This window comes from Capricornis sumatraensis, chromosome 10 (genome assembly GCF_032405125.1).
Source record: "Capricornis sumatraensis isolate serow.1 chromosome 10, serow.2, whole genome shotgun sequence".
In the NCBI taxonomy this organism is placed as follows: Eukaryota; Metazoa; Chordata; class Mammalia; order Artiodactyla; family Bovidae; genus Capricornis; species Capricornis sumatraensis.
The window spans coordinates 60,951,378-60,975,731 of NC_091078.1; the positions used below are offsets into that span (position 1 = coordinate 60,951,378).

General features: G+C 43.5%; 1 protein-coding gene across 1 annotated transcript in view; it reads right to left on the reverse strand.

The window, feature by feature from the left end:
* The window catches only part of ANO10 (anoctamin 10), a 219,882-nt gene that overhangs the window by 38,213 nt on the left and 157,315 nt on the right, over positions 1 to 24,354 (reverse strand). The window contains exon 12 of the mRNA XM_068982198.1: positions 15,726 to 15,842. Within this exon, the coding sequence (XP_068838299.1) occupies positions 15,726 to 15,842 (117 nt within the window). The remainder of the gene's footprint in view (positions 1 to 15,725; positions 15,843 to 24,354) is intronic.

Sequence of the window (24,354 nt, forward strand, 5' to 3'; positions counted from 1 at the left end):
TGAAAGGGCAGGGCTCTGAAGCCCCCAACCACACAACACCGCCCCCCTCCACCACAACCATTCAGAGAAGCCAGGCCTTGTGAGGGACATACTCCTCAACAGCTTCATAGCAGGAAGGCTGGCTGGCAGCACAGACCTCTGGGCCTGAGCTCATCCCTGGAAAGGGTGTGAGACTAATTCCTGGGAGGTTGAAAGACAGAAACAGCAGAACAAAAGGGATGCACGAGCCCCTGCAAAGATAAATAGAAGGAAAAACAGGATAATTTGCTAAAAGGAAATGAAGCCAAAAAAAGAGGATCCAGCTAGTAACCCAAAGACAAAGAATGAACGTTAAGAGGAAGGCTTTCGGACATCAACAAATTCAGAGTGGCTACTCTGTCCTTCTCCTTTCCTGGAAAACTGAAAAAGAAAGAAGAGATAAAGATGAGGAGTGGGAGGAGGGGGCAAAAGAAAGGAGAGCAGTGACTGACTTGCACACAAAGATTCTATAGAATTTCATACCTGAGGCTCAGCTCTCTCATGGTGAATTAATATCATTATTCTTACGACGAACTCTAGGCTCTAATTCATTTCTACCACTCAGTGAATTCTGCCACTGAATGAGCAAAGACTTCCAAGCACGAGCCCAAGAAGAACCATCCATCAAGACCCCCACTGTGATTTCTGAAGGAAGGGCTGCCGTCTGGAGACCTGCCACCACTCTTCACTTTTAGAATCCACTTGAAGTCCAAATTAATTTTGCTTGATTAGCATTTCAAGAGGGCTTGTTAGGGGTTAAAATACAGCTGGACAGCAACAATTTTTAAGGAATCCCAGGGCTTGGAGGGATCCAAGACTGCTCATTGCCAGAAAGCAGGGCAATTTTCAAAGTAAGTAGTTATTTCTCTTCGGCAGGCTCTCCATAGATGGACTACTAAAAGGAGGACTTTACTTCCTAGTGGCCAAAAGTTTCTTGTGGCACTCCACTGAGACGTCTGTTACCTACCCTGAGAAAACCATAAGTAAAAATTATACATAGCTCCCAATGTTCACTGCAACACTCTGTACAATAGCCAAGACATGGAAACAACTCAGATGTCCATTAACATGGATATAGAATGGATAATGGATAAAGGAATGGGTAAAGAAGATGTGGTACATATATATAATGGAATATTATTCAGTCATAAAAAGGAACAAAATTGGATCATTTTTAGAGATGTATATGGACCCAGAGTCTGTCATACAGAGTAAAGTACATCAGAAAGAGCAAAGCAAGCATCATGTATTAACACATATAGGTGGAATCTAGAAAAATGGTACAGAAGAACCTATTTGCAGGGCAGGAATAGAGACGCAGATGTAGAGAATGGACACAGAGCAGGAAGGGGAGGGTGGGATGAATTGGGAAACTGGGACGTCTGACCACTACCATGTGTAAAACAGACAGCTAGTGGGAACCTGCTGCAAACCACACGGGGCTCAGCCTCGTGTTCTGTGACAACCTAGAGGGCTAGGATGGGAGGGGGGCTCAAGAGGGATGGGATATATGCATACATATAGCTGATCACTTCACTGCACAGCAGAAACTAACACAACATTGTAAAGCAACTGTACTCCAATTTTCAAAAAAGTCTGTTCTTTATACCCATTTGTTCTGTGGTAGAAAACAGTAGAAAAGCCACAGATTTAGAGGCTCTGATTTGTGCCTCCATCTGCTTGCTTACCCCATGTGTTTGTTCCTGACATTATGCCCATTTTACAGAGGGTGAAACTGAGGCCCAGAGAGGTTTTGGAACTTGTTCACAGTTACTCAGTAATGGTAAAGCTGGAATTCCTGAGACACCTGTACCTGATGCCAAAAGCCACTTGCAAACCACCCACCCAGTTCCTGGCACAATGTACATTCTCAGAGGATCTACACACTTCCTTTAAGGTCAGTGTTTCGGTAGACTGTGAGAATTACAATTCCTTAGTAAACTGTTCTGATTGTAATTGTTTAATCATAGATCATTTTCACAGAAATGATTTGTGCACGCTATCCTGCATACAGTTTAAATAAACCAGATTCAAGTTTTTGCAAATGGTTTTCTACAACATACCTTAAAAAATGGTGAATCCATTAGTCCAAGCAGGTTAAAAAAAACCAATCTGGATTTTTCTGTCTCTACTCAAAGCAGTATTTATCACATGTGAAAGTAGAGGAGGTTGGAGTTGTGTTTTCCAGACATTTGGCAGCTCATTTTTCTCTCGTGCCTATGACTAAAACCAGACTTGCAAATTTAAAATATGATTATCATTTTTTTCCCAAAACAACTTAAACAAAAGAAGCTGCAAATCTACCACAAAAACACTGCTTCAAGCAACCTGAATGAAGAACTGGAGAGAAACTTAAGATTCAAAATAACAAATAAAATAACAATATAAGATTCCAAACAAATGAGATTTTTTTCCCCAAATTTGCTTTAGGGTTGGGGGAAGAATGAAGGATATAAAGCTATAGCCCTGATAACAAAGTTACCTGGTCAGTAGTAAGTGCCTTGTAGACTTTATCTAAAAGGACTGCCACCAATAGGAAGGAAAGAAATGAAAACTCAAAAATGTTTGATGGAAAAATTCATCTCCTCCTAACCACATGCTAAGGATAGGAACACACAACATTATTTAAACAGATCTCTGAAAGAAAAAAGGAAAGAGATGATGCCCTGGTGAACTGAGTTTTGGCATTCAGAGGCATTTTTTCACATTTGGCATTTTGCTCTCTGCTCTCCCACTACCTTCTTCGCCTGTTCTCAAAGTTGTATCTCATTTGTAAATGTCATCACCAAGGACATTTGGTTAAGTGTACAGAAAGCATGAGCTGTTCAAAACCTAACACTAAATCTTATTTCATGATTGTCCTGGGGAACTACAAGGGCAGGATAATCCAGACCTGTTCTCTGAATCAAACACAAGAACCCTTTTCGGGATCAGTGCCATCAATCAAAAGATAGGTTATTTCAAACATCTATTTCATGCACCTAACAATGAACACACTATCATTTATATTGCCAATTAAAACCCTGTCAAGGTGATTTCCAATTTCAAAGGTGTTTTAAAGGGAATGTAAACACACTGATTGAGAACCTATGTGCCAAGCACTGTGTGAGGTATTTCACAGTCATTTCATTTGAAGTCAAATTCTACCTGCTTCTCCTCAAGCCCGGGAGAGGTGGTAAGGGAGGAAGAAAGAGCACTGGACCAGGGGCTAGATTCTGGACCCTGCTGAACACCAGAGTGGGTAGCCACTCCCATCTCCAGCAGATCTTCCCGACCCAAGGATCGAACCCAGGTCTCCTGCATTGTAGTTGATTTCATTACCGTCTGAGCCACCAGGGAAGGCCATTTAAACTCCGAGTCTCCAAATTTCTCATCCATAAAATGCTAGAGTGAAACCCACCAGACCTCCCGTCCCAGGCTGTGTAAGAATTCATTAAGGTATTGGATTTGCTAGTATCCTCCTGAGAGCCAAGATCAGTAAAAATGTAAACTATTATTATACCCCAGGTCACATCAAGGCTGGACTCTGTAGATCTTTGAACAGGGCTCCATCTCTTGGTAATGACTGTTTTTTACAGTCTACAGTGTAAAGAGGGGCTTCCCAGGTGGCTCAGAGGTAGAGAATATGCCTGCCAAAGCAGGAGACGTAGGTTCGTTCCCTCGTCCAGGAAGGTCCCCTGGAGAAGGAAATGACAACCCACTCTAGTACTCATGCCTGGAAAACACTCCATGGACAGAGGAGACAGAGGAGCCTGGAGGGCTACAGTCCGCAGGGTCGCAAAGGGTCAGACACAACTTAGTGATTGAACAGCAACAACAGTGTAGAGGGATAAAGAAGTGGAAAAGCCCCAAAGATGGTTCAACAGCAGCAATGGCATCAAAGTTCAAAGAACTGTCTTGGATATTAAGTTGAAAGTATTAATGTGGCAATGAATCGATGGAAAAATACAGGCAAACAGCCGAGGCTTTGCTAGAAGAGGGGCCAAGAGAACACAGGGTTCAGAGCCAGACACATGGGTGAGCAGCACAAGCATCAGGATTTATTGACGCTCTGACTTTAGATAATTCTCTAGTAGTTTCTTTTCCTGTTTTTTTTTTTTTGGGTTCCTTTTAACCTTTTATTACACAGAAGTAGAGATAATAATATAATGAACCTCTATGGACCTACCCACCACCTAGCTTCAATAGTTATCAACTCACAGCCAAGCTTGGTTCATCTGTCAGCCAGCCTCCTTTCCTGGATTAGTTACCTATTATTGCATTAGTTATCTACTATTGTGTGACAAAATACTTCAAAACTTAGTGGCTTAAACATTAAGTATTTATTCTCAAGAATCTGGAAGCAGCTGGGTGGCTCTGGCTCAGGGACTCTCAGGAAGCTTCAGTCATAACACAGGCAGTGACTGCAGTCTTCTGAAGGCTTGACAGGCTACAGGAGGGGTGATAAGCTGCAGTCCTCAGGCCAAATCTGGCCTACTGCCTGTTCTTGTAAATAAAGTTTTATTGGAACACATACTGGGCATGGCAGCTTTTGCTCTATAACAGCAGGACTGAGTAGGTTCAAGAGAGACTCTATGGCCCACACACCTAAACTATTTACTATATTTTTATAGAAAAAGTCTGCCAACCCCTGGATTAGACTATGTGCTTCCAAGATGGTTCGTTCACATGGCTACTGGTGGTCAATCACGTTCCTCGTCATGTGGGCCTCTCCACTGGTGGCCTGAGGGTTGGTCTGCAACCTCAGGAATCCCCCAGATGACTGGCCCCCTTACATGGCGGGCAAAAAGAGACCAAAGAAAGGGGAAGACCACTCCAGACTGCTAGGGGGAAGTTCTAATAAACAAAAGAAATTATGTACAAGGCTTGTCTTGGGTGGCTGCAAGATACGCAGATCTCTGCATCCACCCACCAAAACCTTAAAAGTTAATATAAAAGCTTTCACTGGGTTCGGTCACAGGCACAAGACATGACTCCCTCAAGGCTGCGTCTTTGAAACCACTCCCAGTGTGGGAATGGTGGGCAGACGGGGGAGGGCTGAGGAGCCTCGACTGCCTACATCCACCTCGGGGCCAACTAGCAGTTGTGTCCTCTGGATGACCTACTTAATGTAGAGTGTTCTCATAACATGGCAGCTAACTTCCCAAAAGCAAATGACCCACGAGGGAGAAGGCAGAAGCCACAATGTCTGTCTTATGACCTAGCCCCAGAAGAGACATACCAACACTTCGGCAGTAGTCTACTGATTATACACAGACCAACCAGAGTGGAGGGTTGGTGGGGACTCCCAGGGTATAGACACCAGGAGGCAGGGGTCACTGGAGACCACTTTGGAAGGTAACCACCGTGGCTAATGATCCTTTCCTTAGGCCATACAGTCAGCCTTTGGGACAGGGTCTTTTCTATGGGCTTTTCAATAAGGCCATTTGACATTCATATGAGTTAAGGGACTTTCTGATGCTCCACATTTTTGTGCTTTGACCATACCATGTCCTTGACATTTGCTGCTGAATTTTAATGTCTGTACTTTAATTTTGACTTATTATGGATTCGGTAGAATTAACTACTTATATTCTTAGAGCTGTTATCAACAGGAAATGGCTACCTTTCTTTAGTTAAATATTTCAGGAAGTCCTTAAATCTAAATATTTCCTGTTTTCTGCATTCTATTCTTAGGAGAAAGAAGCAAATCACTATATATCCTGCTCTTAGGGATTTACTTAAAAGGCTCAATTTCCAAGGCTCTCAATCACTGTATTTCCAGCCCAATCTCAGGTTTACATTCCCTATATGATACGATATTCAATCATATCCCTGAGGTTCTGTAGCATTGAAAATCCATGCAAAATAATACTATTTATTATCTTTAAAAACAGGTTTTCCATTTTAACAGTTTACTAGTAATTAAAAACAAAAGTAATTTTTTAAAAAGCCTGTGGCTTCCTGACACAGTAAGAACTCAATGATGATTTCCTAAATCCCAAATCTAACACACAGAGGGCAACTTCAAAGCCAAAGGACTACAATTTAATAACAGAAAAAGGCACAAAGGGATGAGGCTGTGGCCCATCATCTAATTATTGACTCATTCATTCAACAGATGTGAATTCTGTGTCTGAAGTAATCCTGTCTCTAAGATGCTTCTAGTCTGGTAGTCACAGAAATATATCTTTGATCTTAATGAAGCCAATAATACAGTCTTTTAATATCTTAGAACAACAAAGCTATAGTAATAAAGACAGTACGGTACTGGCACAAAACCCAGAAATATCCTTTAAGGGAACAGGATAGAAGGCCCAGAGATAAACCCACACATCTTTGGTCACCTAATCTATGATGAGAGAGGCAAGAGCATATAGGGGAGAAAAGATAGTCTCTTCCACATGCGGTGCTGGGAAAACTGGATAGCTACATGTAAAAGAATGAAATTAGAACACTCTCTAACATCATAAACAGAAGTAAACTCAAAAATGGATTAAAGACCTAAATGTAAGTCTGGACACTCTTATGTAACTCTTAGAGGAATACATAAACAGAACACTCTTTTACGTAAATAGTGGCAAGATCTTTTCTGATCCAGTTTCTAGAATGACAAAACATAAAAACAAAAACAAACAAATCGGACCTAATGAGACTTAAAAGCTTTTGCACAGCAAAGAAAACCATAAACAAGAAGAAAGACAACCCACAGAATGGGAGAAAATATTTGCAAATGAAGCAATGGACAAAGGATACATCTCTAAAATACACAAAGAGCTCATGCAGCTTAATATCAAAAACAAACAAACAAACCAATCAAAAAATGGGTAAAGACCTAAATAGATATTTCTCCAAAGAAGACATACAGATGGCCAAAAGGCACATGAAAACATGCTTAACATCACTAATTATTAGAGAAACGCAAATCAAAATTACAAGATATCACCTCACTCCAGTCAGAATAACCATCATCAAAAATAACTATAAACAATAAATACTGCAGAGGGTGTGGAGAAAAGGGAACCCTCTTACACTGTTGGTGGGAATGTAATTGATGCAATCACTATGGAGAACAGTATGGAGGTTCCTTCAAAAACTAAAACTAGAACTACCATATGGCCCAGCAATCCCAGTCCTGGGCCATACCTGGAGAAAATCATAATTCAGAAAGACACATGCACCCCAGTGTATACTGCAGCTCTGTTTACAACAGCCAGGACATGGAAGCAGCCTAAATGTCCATCAACAGAGGGATGGATAAAGAAGGTGTGGTACATAGACACAATGGCATATTTCTTAGCCACAAGAAGGAATAGAACTGTACCATTTGCAGGGATGTGGATGGACCTAGAAGTGAAGTAGGACCTAGAAGGGAAGTAAGTCAGAAAGAGAAAAACAAATATTGTGTATTCAGGCATATATGTGGAATCTAGAAAAATGGTACAAATTAACCTATGTGCAAAGCAGAAATAAGACAGAGATGTAGAGAACAAACATATGGTCACCAAGAAGGGGGAAGCAAGGTGAGATGAACTGGGAGATTGGGAATGACATACATACGCTACTACGTATAAAAAGGATAACTAATGAGAACCTTGGAGAAGGAAATGGCAATCCACTCCAGCGTTCTTACCTGGAGAAGCCCAGGGACAGAGGAGCCTGGTGGGCTGCCGTCTATGGGGTCACACAGAGTCGGACATGACTGAAGTGACTCAGCAGCAGCAGCATTGAGAACCTACTGTATGGCACACGGAACCCTACTCAGTGCTCCTGGTGACCTACATGGGAAGGAAATCCAAGAAAGAGGGAATATATGTCTGCATATAACTGATTCACTTTGCTGTACAGCTGAAAATAACAGAACACTGTAAAGCAATTATACTCTAATACATTTTTAAAAAAATACATCTTAGAACATTTGGTTAAAAAAAAAAAGCATACTAGATGCATTCCTAACAGCCCATGCATTTATGTGGAGAAGGAAGACCTGCTCTCACACATGGGGGCCCTCAAGGCAGTATAATTACTAATCTAGTATAAAAGCTGAGACTGGAACTCTAAGAACTTTTAATACCTCACCAGAAAACATCTTTCTTTTCTTTTTAAACATACAGTTTTAAGCATTCTGAAATTTCTAGAATAATTTATGATAGGGTGAATTTTTTTCTTTACAAACACAGACATATTTTCACGACATATGGTCCAAAGCACAGGGCATCACTGTTCCACAGTACAGTGAACCTGAGGCCCTTCTCTGTGGAGGAATCTCTGCTTCCAGGCCCTTTCTGCCCTCACTGCGGCTCATCAACTCATATGGTGACTAGGAAGATGCTACATTTTATTCTGTTTCATGGCTTACTCAGTAATTTCCAGAAGAAAAAATAAATCTGGTTTTGATTTAGCCATGTCTTTTACATCTGGGGGAATAATTAAATATACAAATGTTAAATTTTTCCCAGAGGACTAGGAAATGAGAGTAAGTAGCAATTTATATAGATTGTTTACTAGGGAGACAGAAATGATCAGAGGCTTTCTTGGGCTTTCGCGAAGCATCTTATTCTAGTGTCTGGATGCCTTCATGCACTTTAAACTGTTTTTTTCTTCAGTCAGAGCAAAAACTGCAGAGGGGAAAAAAAAAAAAAACCCTAACCAACAGAGGTAGGGACAGGATTATTCCAGAGTCAAGTACAAACTACTTTAGAATTCTATCTGGCTTGGTGTACAGGGTTATTTTATGGTCTCTTTGGGAGCTACCCTTTTTACTGATATCAACCATAGTCAGTCCTTTCAGAAAAAGTAGGATTTGGGCTTCATCAAGGCTAGGCATGGAGTCCTTCTAAAGTGCTCTCATGTAATTCCTCAGAATGTATTCCCTTCCCCAGTGATCCCAGAAAGGCATATGACCTAACTGTTTCCATTTTTGCCCGAGCACCTATTTTAAGATTCCTCTTTTTTTGTCCAAGGACATCATTTGTCATTTACCTAATGTATTAGCTTCTGAACTACGTATGAGTCAACAAACTCAGTTTGATTAAGTGGAGATTTAGTCAGAGCTGGCTGAGGGGACTTGGGTATGAAAGGCATCACCTGGCCAAGGGCTGAGGGGTAGATACACAAAAGTGGGCGGCAGGCCCCTCTGTCACATGCCAGAGGGGGCTCTCCGGGGAGGGAGGGTCTGAGCAGCTGGCGGTGGCTGGGGTCCCTGGGTGTTCAGGGTTACGATACAGGTAGGGTGCTTGGGGATCCATGAGCAGTGTGACTCTGTGAGACCCAAAAGTAAGAGGAGACCTACTCTGGGGTCTCAATAAGAGGTACATGAGCCAGTGTTTGTTAGTGCACTAGTTACTTTGAAGACAGTTATAAGTTATGAATTAGAGAACAATGTACCATGTGAAAAATCAAGTGCAAATGGCTAACAGACCCCACCTCCAAGCGCTGCTATTGGGAGTCGTGGCCCATGTGGAAGGCTTAGGAGAGTGCCCGGCTCAGCTGTCCTCCCATTGCTTGCTGTCTGCTACCACCCTTGGTCGTGGTCACTGCCCGGCTGTGCTTATCATGAAAACAGGCGGGGCTGCTGCAAAGGTGGAATTGACTCGCCATTCCCTCTGGTTTCACGGCACCGTTTCACTCCTGGTTTGCCCGGTGAGTCAGGGCACCCAAGCCTGAGGTGGTCCTCCTCCATCACCAAGCGCGTCTCCCTGCCACTGCCCTGCTTCACATGGGCGTCTCACACTGTGTCACTGCTGCCCCACTCTGCCCGTGTGTGCGAGGACCATCTGTGGAGACTCCAAAACAGGGGGTCAACCCACTTGTCCCGAAGCTGCACAAGGCTGTGAGACAAACTCCTGACGTGGGAGAGAGGGAGAAGCCAGCTCAGAGGGGTCTGCTGGAACTGTGGACTTCAGTTTACCTTTAGGTCGCTTGGGCTCATGAAGCTGGGGCTGACTCGGTGCCCAGGGAAATGGACCGTCCCCTCCCCAATGATGGAGGCTTCGGCACCAACTGCCTCCACAACTGGCTCCTCAGCAGCCAATTCTTTATCTGGATTCAGTAATCCCTTCTGAACAACACGTTGGCAGACTAATACGTGATTATGTATCCAATTGTCAAATACTTTAACATCCTCATTCTATGTTGTGAAACTCTTAACTTTCCATTAAGAATGCAGATCTCGCTTCCACACCTTGAAAGCATAAACAGGCAGGGAAAGGAAAGTTCAGAAGCTCCTGGGAAATGTCAGAAATGGCTTAAATACAGTTAACCCTAGAAAACAAAAATGTACTTCACGCAGGCTGGCCCAGAAGGCCAGCTGGTCAAGGTCTCACATCTGGTTAGAACCCTGGAGGGCCATACTTCACATCGTGGCATCTTCTTCAAGTCCTTATTTGTTCTTTCAACTGATTTCTGAGGCTGTTCTCTTTCTCAGAGGCTCCACTGGACCAGCTCCCAGGTTTTCCGCGGGCGCTCGGCTCCTGAGAGGGCGGTCTGCCCAGAAGGATGACTGTACTGAGGATGTTGTGTCCTTGTGCTCCAGGCCAGCCAGGGAGCAAACGGTACCTGGATAAGACTTCTTTCTATTTTTAACTGGATCTTAAAAATTACTGAGAGTTGAATACATCAATTTGAAAAGAAATAAAAGGGCATCACTAGGCTGATATTTACTGTCTAGAATTCTCTGTAAAGGTCTCACCAACTGAAGTCTAATCATTTCAAGATGCCCTTTGCAAAGCAAACAATTTTATTTTCCCCAGTTTGCCTCTCACCTTCAAGTATATCTCATTTGCTTATGTATTTAGAAATGCCACAGTTTCCTATCTGATGCTGAGAAAAGAACTGCTCTGGGTACCCTTCTTCTCCACGCACACTCTCCTACTCCCTGCAGCCCCTATCCCATGAGCTGGAGGAACAGCCAGGTCCATAGAGCACAGTGGGTCCCCTGGTGGGTTCACATCTCCCACACTGGAATCACTTGGGTGTTGGCTAAAACATGCACATTTCTGGACCATGAGTCCAGCCTTTTATTTTATAAAACAAAAATCTAAGGTGTGAATATGCTACCTGACTTATTCCTGGGGCAGAACCTGACTCAGAATTTGCTCCTTCTCAACATTCACCTGTGGAGAAGGCAATGGCACCCCACTCCAGTACTATTGCCTGGAAAATCCCATGGACGGAGGAGCCTGGTAGGCTGCAGTCCACGAGGTCACTAAGAGTCGGATACAGCTAAGCAACTTCACTTTCACTTTTCACTTTTATGCATTGGAGGAGGAAATGGCAACCCACTCCAGTGTTCTTGCCTGGAGAATCCCAAGGACAGGGGAGCCTGGTGGGCTGCCGTCTATGGGGTCGCACAGAGTCAGACACAACTGAAGCGACTTAGCAGCAGCAGCATTATTCACCTGATGGTACTTGGGATACAGCTTTGCTGAGGGCCGGGGTTGAGCAGAGGGTTCCTGGAGCAATAGGAAGGGTCTTTTAAATGTAAGTAATCTGGGTCCACCTTAGATTTAGGGGAACAGAATCTTCATGGTGTGATGCCTAAAAATATGTTTGTTTGTTTGTTTTTGCTGCACCACACAGCTTTCAGGATCTTAGTTATCCTACCAGGGGCTGAACCCTAGGCAGTGAAAGCTCGGAGTCCTAACCACTGGACCACCAGGGAATTCCTAACACGTGCAGTTTTGAAAGTTTTACTTTCAAGATGTACAGCCCAATGTAAGAACTTTCCAGGGCTTCCCTGGTGGCTCAGTGGTAAAGAATCTGCCTGCCAGTGCAGGAGACACAGGTTTGATCTCTGATCCATATAGACCCCGCCTTCTACAGAGCAATGAAGCCTGTGTGCCACAACTATTGACCCCGTGCTCCAGAATCTGAGAGCTGCAACTGCTGAGCCCACATGCGGCAACCACTGAAGCCCGTGCACCCGAGCGTCCATGCTCAACAATGAGAGAAGCCACTGGAATGAGAACCCCGCACACTACAATTACAGAGTAGGGCCTGCTCTCCACAACTAGAGTCTGTGCAGCAAGAAAGACCTAGCACAGCCAAAAATAAAATAAATAAACTTTATAAAAAAAAGAACTGTCCAATGACTTAAATTTCTCAATCATGTTTTGTCCATAGAATGGAAATGGAAGAGAAAAGTAGCAATTCAAATATAAGTTAAACACAATATACTAATTATTCATGAATAATCTTTCCTATTGACAAGTCTGTTGTCAATTTCTGGTCACTTGACAGTGAAAGAGTCTGGGGACAGGCTAGGCATTAATGAGACTTATTCTTAAATATGTTTTCCATAACTCCACTTCTGATCAGGGCCCAAATGACCAGAAGATATGGCAGAAGCCCTCCTCTCTGCCTTTAGTCCACGGGAAGAGCCCAGTGAGGTGAAGCTCCACTTGTTTACAAAACACACAGGTAAACATCAGAGTGAAAAAGAAAAAGAAAAACTCTATATCCTAGAAATGACACTAGTTGGGCAAGTAAACTAAAGATATGCCACTGAATTAGTTTTTGAAAAGCAGAAAATGGGTGACCTTCCACACCTATGGCCTTTCAGAACCTCTGCACAGTGAGACTAACAAGGAAACGTGATGGAAATCCTTGTCTCCAACTGCAGCAGCGTGAGCTTGGGTGACCCAGGCAGCGGCGTCAGCCACACAGCGAAGCCCTGGGCCAGAGAGACAAGACAGCAAGAGAGGACCTTCTGCCCAGGTTGTACTCTGGATGGTTTTTAGTCTCAGATTATAATTTTAACGAAAACCAGCAGGGCTGGGAGGTGAGGGGAAGGATGCTTTTCCTGGGTTTGCAGTCAAGGCCCTAGGAAACCACAAGTACTCAACATGGCTCTCTCCCTACTTGGATCCAAGACACTGGAGCTGCATCTGCACAAATTAGGTCACCTCCAGGGCAAGCCAGAACACCTTCTACGGAGGCATTTGATACATATACTGAGTCAACAGGCTTCCCAGGTGGCTCAGTGGTAAAGAATCCATCCTGCCGACGCAGGAGACGCAGGAGGTGGGGGTTCAATCCTTGGGTCAGAAAGATCCCAAAGGACAGAGGAGCCTGGAGGGCTACAGTCCGTGGGACTGCAAAGAGTGGGGCACAACTGAGCACGTGCACGCACACACACACGGAGCCAGCACCTCCTGGATCTCTCTGTTCCTCCAGAGACCTAACAGTAAAATCAACACCAAAATCACGTTTTCCGAGGGCTGTCAATCAGAGGATCATGTCTATGCCCTCTGGAGAGAAGACCTCAGAGAGACTTAAAACCACTTAGAGTTTTTCATCTTTTAAAAAAATAGACAGACTTTAGGGTAATGTTTCACTTCTCAGTGAAGATGAGCATAAACCAAACTCATCTTGGACTTTTTTTACTGTCAGCTAGGGAGTATTTAGAGAGGACTGCCAGGCATTATACTCTCACAGGTTCTTAGGAAATTTTGTGGAATGTTTAAGAGTTACTGAAATTCAATTATGGAATATTTTCATGGAGAAGGAAATGGCAGCCCACTCCAGTGTTCTTGCCTGGAGAATCCCAGGGACGGGGGAGCCTGGTGGGCTGCCGTCTGTGGGGGTGCACAGAGTCGGACACGACTGACGTGACTCAGCTTAGCTCAGGGAGTATCTGAAGATGAATCCAGGAGCCGAGAGGACTGGGGACATTACTTAGTCACATCCATAGTAACACTAATATCCATCAACCCCTCCAAAGCAAATATGACAGATCTGAAGTAGGACTTTCAGGTAAGTATGTTTAGTAACATGAAATGTGCTAGTCACCTCCAGCATTGAGAAAGACCCTTTGCTTTTTAGAACAAATTCACGGCAGGGTAAAACCCTAAGTGAGAGGAGAAGAAACCTTAACTAACATGAAATAAGACCTCCTTGACCTGGAGGAAAGGTGTGTACACAGCCAGCCTGCCCCAGTCTATAAAACTTCACTAGAAATGGAATCGGTGGAGAAACATGATTTACCAAAACTCTTCCATAGATAATGCTGTTCAATTAAAACAATTTCTGCTTACATCACCCCTAAAAGTTTTGAGTGCCAAATGCCCTCCCATACAATTTTAAGCTGACATCTAATATTTCATCATAAATTAAAATAGCTGCAAAATATATTTTCTAGCATACTGTGAATATTGACATTTTAAAAGTAAACTCTAAGGTCACTCTTTTAAAGATATCCAAGAAATGCTTAACATTATAGTGATGTGATATCCACCATCATCCATTCAAGAGACACAAATATACTCCTAATGATAAGTAAAAATTTTGTTTTTCCTTTTCTCCTTCCTTGAAGTACTATTTTCTTTTCACTTCTTCCAAAGAATCTTACCCTAATCAAATATTTTTTTGCTTGAAAGTCTTTATCAATCACTTTTTAATACTTTGCTATAATAATTTTATGCACAAAATGGAAACTTCAGAAGACTTTAAAATTTCCTGTGAACAGAAGTATCAAATATTTAAATTTTCTTCCGGTCTGACTGATCAGACCAGATTATTATTAGCCAACCCTCAGAATGAGAGAAAATAATAGCAAATGAAACAACTGACCAAGGATTAATCTCCAAAACACATAAGCAGCTCATTCGGCTCAATACCAGAAAAACAAACAACCCAGTCAAGGAGTGGGCAGAAGGCTGAAACAAACATTTCTCCAAAGAAGACGTACGGATGGCTAATAAACGCATGAAAAGGTGTTCAACATCGCTCGTTATTAGAGACATGCAAGTCAAAACAACAATGAGGTATTACTACCTCACACGGGTCAGAATGACCATCATTGAAAAATCTACAAACAATAAATGCTGGAAAGGGTGTGGAGAAAAGGGAACCCTCTTGCACTGCTGGTGGGAATGCAAAATGATACAGCCACTATGGAAGACGGTATGGAGATTCCTTTAAAAACTAGGAATGAAATCACCACATGACCCAACAATCCCACTGCTGGGCATATACCCTGAGAAAACCACAACTGAAAAAGACACATGTACCCCAGTGTTCATAGCAGCACTACTCACAGTAGCTAGGAATGGAAGCAACCTAGACATCCATTGGCAAATGAATGGATAAAGAAGTTGAGGTACACATACACAATGGAATATTACTTAGCCATTAAAAAGAATGAAGTAATGCCACTTGCAGCAACATGGATTGACCTGGAGATTATCGTTCTGAGTGAAGAAAGTGAGACAAAGACAAATATCATGTGGTATCACTTATATGTGTAATCTAAAAAAAAAAAAAAAGATTCAAGTGAACTTATTTGTAAAAACGAGAAAAAGACTCATAGCTGTAGAAAACAAACTGACGGTTCCCAAAGGGAAAGGTATGGGGAGAGGGGTGAACAGGGAGTTTGGGACTGAAATATGTTCATTACTATATTTGAAATACATAACCAACAGGGACCTATACTGCGTAGCACAGGGAGGTGTGCTCAATATTCTGCAAGAACTTAAAGAATTTGAGAAAGAACAGATGCATGTGCATGTATAACTGAATCACTTTGCTGTGCACCTGAAATGAATGCAACATAGTTAGTCAACTATATCCAAAAGCAAATTATAAAGAAAATCAACTGGAACCTTCTATACTTACTTAAACTGGTTAACTTCAAGGTTGCAGGAAGCGCTGAGCAGCAATTCTCCGATTTATGTCTCCTGGCATTTGCTAAAGAAATACATTCTTATTTTCAGGACAGCTGCCCTTACCTGCTGCTTGAGTGCCTCCAAAGATTCAAATTCCAATCTGGCCAGTTTCATCTGGATATGCCGTGGCTTATCAGGTATGGCAAATGCAAGGATGAACTTCAAAGCCAGGAGCATGTGCTGAAAAGAAGAAAGAGCACACGTTGCCGGGACACACTGGACCATGTGGGCAAGGAGACAAACTAGCACTGCAATCCTGCTCATTAACCTTGGGTCACTTCTAACTACTGGCCTGTGATGAATCACAGATCAACCAGGTCCTTAACTTATATTTAATTCACCCTACTGTGGCCACTGAATCGTTACTGACTGACTGTGCTTTCTTCTTTTAAAATCAGTTATTCCCTTAAAATGATACCATATGCTAGGCTCAATGAAAAATAAAGTTTGTTCTAAAAAGTCTACCACAAAATGCGTTTTTCTACTTGTGTCTTAATTCCCAGTGTATTTAGGGTGCCCCATGTACAGTCAAATGTTTCTCTTTGTGCAACCACACCCTCCTCTGTGCTGTGCTTCAGGCTGAGTTACATGAAACATGCATGCGCCTTAAATAGCAGGGGCCTGGAATCCTCTGCTTCCCCAATAGTGTCTGGTCCAGTGTCTTTCATGGAATGACAATCAATAAGTATTGATGAGCTGACTGACTAATGTACTACTTTATGCTGCAGACTCCACATATTGTGAGGCAGAATACAGACAGAGTATGTCCTCTCCCTTTATAACATGAGAAACTTAGAACCTAGCTATTTTATTTCTCTTCTCTACCAACGCCATAGAGAGGTTCTCTAAAATAATCATATGAGGTTTGTGATCATGCTCCTTTCTCTGCAGAAATAAGCCAGCAGGGACCGCTTCCTCGGCTAAGTCTGCTGCTCAGACACGCAGCCTCGACTCAGTGTTTCTCTAATGCTGCCATCATCTTGTGACCCAGGGTCAGCACCCACAGAAACCCGAATGGTCGTAAGAATAAAGTTGCCTCTTTGATGATGGCATGAATTAGTAAATATCAAAGGCCGTAAAATAAAAATTCAAGGTAAGTATTAGGCATGAAGAAAATCAGTGAAGGAGAGGGAACAGCCTGTAAGATATGTTGCACTGAATAATTAGCAGAAAAGACGGTTAAAAAAAAATAAGTGATTTCTTTACTGTGATATTTTCAAATGAGGGATGAAGGATAAATAACATGTGGATATCTCCTGGGAGAAGTATGAAATAATGGAGGAAATCAGCATCACGCCAGAACAAGCAATAATTCAATACAAAGACTTGAAAACCGGCAGAAGGCCAGGGCAGGCCAGGGACTGCCTGGCATTAACAGGAGGTCTGGAGTGGACTAGGGAAGGGTAATCTTCTCTAAAATGTGAATGTCATGACCAAAAAAGGCATTGGAAGACACTGACTAGGTGTCTGCCATGTGAAAACAAGGAAATAAAACAGATGACATCATGTGTTGCAATTCTGAACTAAGTGAATTAACAGGAACCTGGATATAATCTACAAATAAGAAATAAATAATTCAGAAAGAGCTATACTGTGTCATTATTTCATTCCACTGGACTACTGAGATATAATTTCATGTAAGACTTAACCTCTTTCGCAGAAGAGTTAAGACAGGAAATCGCCTCATTTTCTATAAATGGTGTGGTGTGCCCTCAGGTTGCCAGAGCCCCACGATGATCCAGGCATGGGCCCTGTTCCATTTCTCCTAACAGATCTGTCCCCATCTTCTCTTCTTTGGAGTCTCAGTAGGAATTACTGAGAAAGAAGACCCTGCCGAGATTTTCTCTTGCACACAGGGGACTTGTGAGATGTGTCAACTCTTCTTTGGGAACCAGGACCAGCTACTGGGAGACCGGGAAAGGCAGCCACAGACCTTGCTCCTCATGGTTTCCATATGCTGCTGCTGCTGCTAAGTCGCTTCAGTCATGTCCGACTCTGTGCAACCCCACAGACGGCAGCCCACCAGTCTCCCCCATCCCTAGGATTCTCCACGCAAGAACACTGGAGTTGGTTGCCATTTCCTTCTCCAATGCATGAAAGTGAAAAGTGAAAGTGAAGTTGCTCAGTCGTGTCTGACTCTTTAGCAACCCCATGGACTGCAGCCCACCAGGCTCCTCCGCCCATGGGATTCTCCAGGCAAGAGTACTGGAGTGGGGTGCCATCGCCTTCTCCGGGTTTCCATATGAAATGTCCATAAAACTCTCTTGAATTGAAAAGAACTTGATATTGATTAGACAATACTAGCTAAAATGGGAGGTCATTTTAACATGGTTAACACACTTACATAGCAACAACCTTTGGGGTTCTCTATAGTGAATCACTCAAAGGAGAAAGCGAAAGATATACCCATCTGAAAGCAGAGTTCCAAAGAATAGCAAGGAGAGATAAGATGGCTTTCTTAAATGGACAATGCAAGGAGAGATAAGAAAGCCTTCCTAAGTGAAAAATGCAAAGAAACAGGAAAACAATAGAATGGGAAAGACTGAAGATCTCTTCAGGAAAATTAGAGATACCAAGGGAACATTTCATGTAAAGATGGGCACAATAAAGTACAGAAATGGTATGGACTTAACAGAAGCAGAAGAGATGAAGAAGAGGTGGCGAGAATACACAGAAGAACTAAACAGAAAAGGTCTTAATGACTCGGATAAACATGATGGTGTGGTCACTCACCTACAGCCAGACGTTCTGGAGCATGAAGTCAAGTGAGCCTTAGAAAGTATTACTACAAACAAAGCTAGTGGAGATGATGGAATTCCAGTCGAGAGATTTCAAATCCTAAATTTGGAAAACTCAGCAGTGGCCAAAGGACTGGAAAAGTTCAGTTTTCATTCCAAGCCCAAAGAAGGGCAATGCCAAAGAATGTTCAAACTACTGCACAATTGCACTCCTTTTACATGCTAGCAAGATAATGTTCAAAATCCTTCAAGCTAGGCTTCAACATGTCCTATCTTTTTGTCTTTTCATACTGTAAAGCTATGACCAACCTAGACAGCATGTTAAAAAGCAGAGACATTACTTTGCCAACAAAGGTCCATCTAGTCAGAGCTATGGTTCTTCCAGCAGTCATGTATGGATTGAGAGTTGGACTATAAAGAAAGCTGAGCACTGAAGAATTGATGCTTTTGAACTGCGGTGTTGGAGAAGACTCTTGAGAGTCCCTTGGACTGAAAGGAGATCCAACCAGTCTATCCTAAGGGAAATCAGTCCTGAATATTCATTGGAAGGACTGATGCTGAAGCTGAAACTCCAATACTTTGGCCACCTGATGTGAAGAACTGACTCATTGGAAAAGACCCTGATGCTGGGAAAGATTGAAGACAGAAAAGGGGATGACAGAGGAGGAGATGGTTGGATGGCATCACCAACTCAATGGACGTGAGTTTGAGTAAGCTCTGGGAGTTGGTGATGGACAGGGAGGCCTGGAGTGCTGTAGTCCATGGGATCACAAACAGTCAGACTGAACTGAACTGAGGCTTCAACAGTACATGAACTGAGAACTTCCAGATGTACAAGGTGGATTTTGAAAAGGCAGAAGAATTAGAGATCAAACTGCCAACGTCTGTTGGATTACAGAAAAATAAAGAGAATTTCAGAAAAACATCTACTTTTGCTTCACTGACTAAGCTAAATCTTTGACTGTATGAATCACAACAAACTGTAGACAGTTCTGAAAGAGATGAGAATACCAGACCACCTTACCTGCCTCCTGAGAAACATGTTTGCAGGTCAAGAAGCAACAGTTAGAACCGGACATGGAACAAAGGACTGGTTCAAAATTGGGAAAGGAGTATGTCAAGGCTGTATATTGTCATTTTGCTTATTTAACTAATACGCAGAGTTTATGATGTGAAATGCCAGGCTGGATGAATTATAAGCGGGAATCAAGATTGCTGGGAGAAATATCAATAACCTCAGATATGCAGATGACACCACCTTAATGCCAGAAAGCGAACAGGAACAAAAGAGCCTCGATGAAAGTGAAAGAGGAGAGTGAAAAAGGTGGCTTAAAACTCACCTCAAAAAATTAAGATCACGGCAATCTGGTGCCTTCACTTCATGGCATATAGATAGGGTAAAAATGGAAACAGTAACAGACTTTTTTTTTTTGGACCCCCAAAATCACTGTGAACTGACTGCAGCCATGAAATTAAGAGATGCTTGCTCCTTGAAAGAAAAGCTATAACAAACCTAGACAGCATATTAAAAGCAGAGACATCACTTTGCTGACGAAGGTCCATATAGTCAAAGCTATGGTTTTTCCAGAAGTCATGTATGGATGTGAGAGTAGGGCAGTAAAGAAGGTTGAACACCAAAGATTTGCTGCTTTCAAATTGGAGAAAGCTCTTGAGAGTCCCTTGGACTGCAAGGAAATCCAACCAGTCAATCCTAAAGGAATTCAACCCTGAATATTGGGCAGATGCTGAAGCTCCAGTACTTTGGCCACCTGATGTGAAGGGCTGACTCACTGGAAAAGACCCTGATGCTGGGAAAGGCAGGAGCAGAGGGCAGCAGAGGATATGGTTGGATGGCATCACAGACCCAATGGACATGAGTTTGAGCAAGCTCCAGGAGTTGGTGATGGACAGGGAACCCTGGTGTGGTGCAGTCCATGGGGTCACAAAGAGTCAGACACGACTGAGCGACTGAACAACAACTCTACAGTTTACTTTCCTAAAAATACCCTATTTAAAAAAATGCTTTTAAAAGCCCATATGCAGAGAAATCATTTTCTTTGGAATTATATTTTCAGCACAGGTTCCCAGTAGACCTACTTATTTCAAGCTTTTAACTTCCCACAGAACAGCTCTAGGGTCATGCTCTTGAGGAGCCTCCACAAGCCACACAGCTGAGCATTCTTCACTGGCCCCAGACACCACCAAAAGCCAGAAGGGAAGCAGCCCTGGGTTCATTCCCTCTGTTCACGACTAGTGTCCTTAACACTGCAGCAAAAGAGCAGATGTTCTGGCTCCCAGTCTAGGTGGGTAGATGAGTAAAGACAGGCCACAACGTTGCCACGTGGGAGTATTACTGCTGGGTCTACACTGGGACCAGGGGCACGTGGACCAGCAGGAATCCCAACTTTCACTAGGTCAGAGAGGGTTCCCTGAAGGAAGTGAATTTGAGCAGAGACCCAATGGATGAGGAGGAATTATCTCGGCAAGGAGAAGGGGGCTGACGTGTTTCCAGAGAGAAGATACACACACAAAGGGCTGGGGTTACTGAGGAGAGAGGGGCTGCAGAGGCAACAGGAAGCCAAATGACATAGGGGCTGCATAACCTGGCAGAGGAGTGAGGCGGCGCTGAAGGCATGAACGCGATGACTCCATCAGACTTCTCTGTCTGCGGTGGGGGGAGTGAACAAGTGTGCAAGTGCAGGCAAGTCAGCAGGGAGACTGGAGTATGCGGGAGAGCAGTGCGGCTGCACCTCCACGAATCACTGGGGGGCTCGTCAGCAGAAGACTCACCAGGCCCCCTTGACTGGTACACTCAAATGACAAGCCCAGGACCCGGGGCAGTTGAAGGGAAGGAGGGGTCTGCATGGGCTATACATTTTAAGCTATCTGGGAGAGTGTCTAAATGCAGACAGTCATCAGCACGCGGTGTGACAGACGGGGCTCAAGTTCGTGGGAGGGCTGGAGGCAGAGACCTGGGATCGCTGCTGTGTGTGCAAGTGGGCAATGAAGCCAGGGGAGAGGACGAACTGCCCAAGGCTGTGCGGTGAGGGAGAACAGACGAGATGCAGCGGGACGGTGGCGGAGGATGGAAGCGGAACCGAAACCTGAATGACAGGCAGAGGGGAGGGGCCAGCAAGAAGCCTGAGCCGCAGCAGGGGGGCAGGCAGAAACCAGGAGGCTCTGGAAAGACGCAAGCAAAGCGGAGAGAAAGAAGCCAGTCAAGGTGGGTGTGAGAAGGCCAAGTTTACATGAAGCCTGAGGAGGAACGTTTGGGGGTACCCAGCAGCAGCCTCTGGTGACCCTGGTGGGAGGCAGGGCTCAGAGGGCTGAGAAGAGCCTGGCGGCGAGGCTGGAGGAAGGAGGGACCAGCAACAGGCTTCAGTGAGTCTGCCTGCCAAGGAGGGCTGAGGGCTGACGGCCCATCTGGAGGGAGACCTGGGCTGGCCCCGTGTTTGCTCTTCAAAGATGTAAGTCTTCAACATGAGAGATGCTTTGGGGGCAGAGGAGAGAACAGCCAAAGCTGAAGATCCTGGAAGAAGCCCCAGGGAACAGAGCCAGGATGAGTGCCAGGTGAAGGCTGGCCATAAACAGGGGGTCTGCACGGTCCCTGGCAAGGAGGGATGGGTGACTCATGAGTGTGAACAGCACGGAAGGGAACACATCTGAGACCACAGAAATTTGAAAGACATTTATTACTTAGAATATGCAATTTAATACTTAAAACGAGGACAGACAGGTGAGAATCACATGTAGGGTCCTCACTTTTCTTTCACAGAATTGGAAATCATCAGTAAGCATCCTTTCCTCAAAACAGGTAATCACAGTCCTCAGCAGGGGGGAAAAAGTGTCTCAAAGAACAAAATAAAATTGCCAACTCTTTTAGCTAGATTGGAAAAAATATCAACATTCCATAATGAAAGTTTGTTTAGATGGTGGCACTTTGGGTGATCTCTTTATCTTTAGTCTTTAACAGACATGCATTATTTTTATACAGGAAAAAATACTTATATTGAAAAGAACACAGGGATTCTACTCCTCATGAAACAGATGAACTACATGGGCCCCACCCGGCTCCTAACCCACCTGGTCACCACTGCCCACGTGCCCAGTAAACAGGCCCAAACCACACAACCTGTAGCTCAGAGTCTGGCTTTTAATCTCAAGCCCAGGAAGCTGGAGACAGCAATCACTGTGCATTCGTACAGCCTGCAAATACACAGAGTGCACTGCTGCAGGGCCAGATTGCTTTGATGGTGGCCGTCTTTCACCTTATCTCAAAACCTTCTGAACATCGATTATTCCCCCACTTGGCTACAGTTTCAGAAGTTCCACCTATTATAGATTTATTTAGATTAATGCGTATCATCTTTAAAAAGTGAAAATACTCTGGGAGGGTTAAGAAGCATCACCATTCACAAATTAACTTAACTGGCTGGAGTTAGCAGACATTCTGGGCTTCCCTGGTGGCTCAGCTGGTAAAGAATCTGCCTGCAAAGTGGGAGACCTGGGTTTGATCCCTGGGTTGGGGACACTCCCTGGAGAAGGGCATGGCAATCCACTCCAGTATTCTTGCCTAGAAAATCCCCACAGAGGAGACTGGCGAGCTACTGTCCATGGGGTTTCAAAGAGTCGGCCTAAGTACAACTAAGTGTGACTAAGCACAGCACAGCAAACATTCTCTCTCACTGTATACTCCCCCACCCACCAAACCAAGAGTACTAGGAAGTGAGATGGGGAAGGCACCACCACAGTAGGTTCAACACAGGGAACCAGCTTCAAGGAAGAGGGGTAAAGAGAAGCAGAGACAGTTATGTGGCAGCCTGGATGGGAGGGGAGTTTGGGGGAGAATGGCTACATGTACATGTATAGCTGAGTCCCTTTGCTGTCCACCTGGAACTATCACAACACTGTTAATTGTTTATATTTCAATATAAAATAAAAAGTTTAAAAAATTCATTGTGGGGAAGAGAGAAAAGCAAATCATTCCTTATTGGAAAAATAAATAGAAAAAGAGAGAGAGAAAAGCAGAGAGGAACCAACATTGTCTGAATGATCAGCAAAGGACAAATTAGACCCCACTTTCTTCTTATTGAGTTCTTATACCAGGATCCAGAATTCAAGATGAGCATCGTGATAGATTTTGTAGTCTAACCTAGAAATCTAAATAACATTTGTAGCACTGTGTTTCAAAAGATCAATTTTTAAAATCTCATTTATATTTTTCCCACAGAAAATGTGTTTCAACGCTGGGAACTATTTTATGCTAACTGAACAGAGGAAAAAAATTGTAAGAAAACATTTTAGCTATTTTTACTTGTTTTCATTAATAAAAGAAAGCCTAAGATAAAATACAAATCTGCTCAGATTTGAAGAAAAACACCTTCAAAATGAATAGCTGGGCTGGATTTTCATAGCCTGTCTGTGAAAAGAGAAGACATTTTGTGGGCCATGATTGTGATTCTTTGCCAACTATTTTCCTTTAAAGTGAAATTCACAAACTTTATTCTAAACAAAGTAAAGGAGAAAAGAAAAAGTGAGGGGTAGGGTGGGGAGATGGTAGAATGCTGAAACTAACCAATACAAAGAAGTTGGCGACCCATAACAACACGCTTCAAATAGTGATTACAGCGTGTCTTAGCCGGGAAACGGAAAAGGACCAAGAGGACCAGAGACAGTCGGCACTCAGAAGCTACGTGCTATCTGGCACCAGCAGTCAAGTACTGCCATCACCGCGTCGCCCACCTGTGGTCACTGCAGGGCTGTCAGACTCTGGGGAGTCTAGTACCCAGGTGCACAGTGAGCAAGTGGAACCATTTTTACAAAAACTAGAAAATTCATAATATGATCGGCAGTAGCAGCTGTGTTTGTAGCAGTGTGCCCCAAACCCTGTCTCTGCTGAAATAGAAAATGCAAATAGAGATAAATTCTTGGAACTCTGTAAAGCTAATTTGATT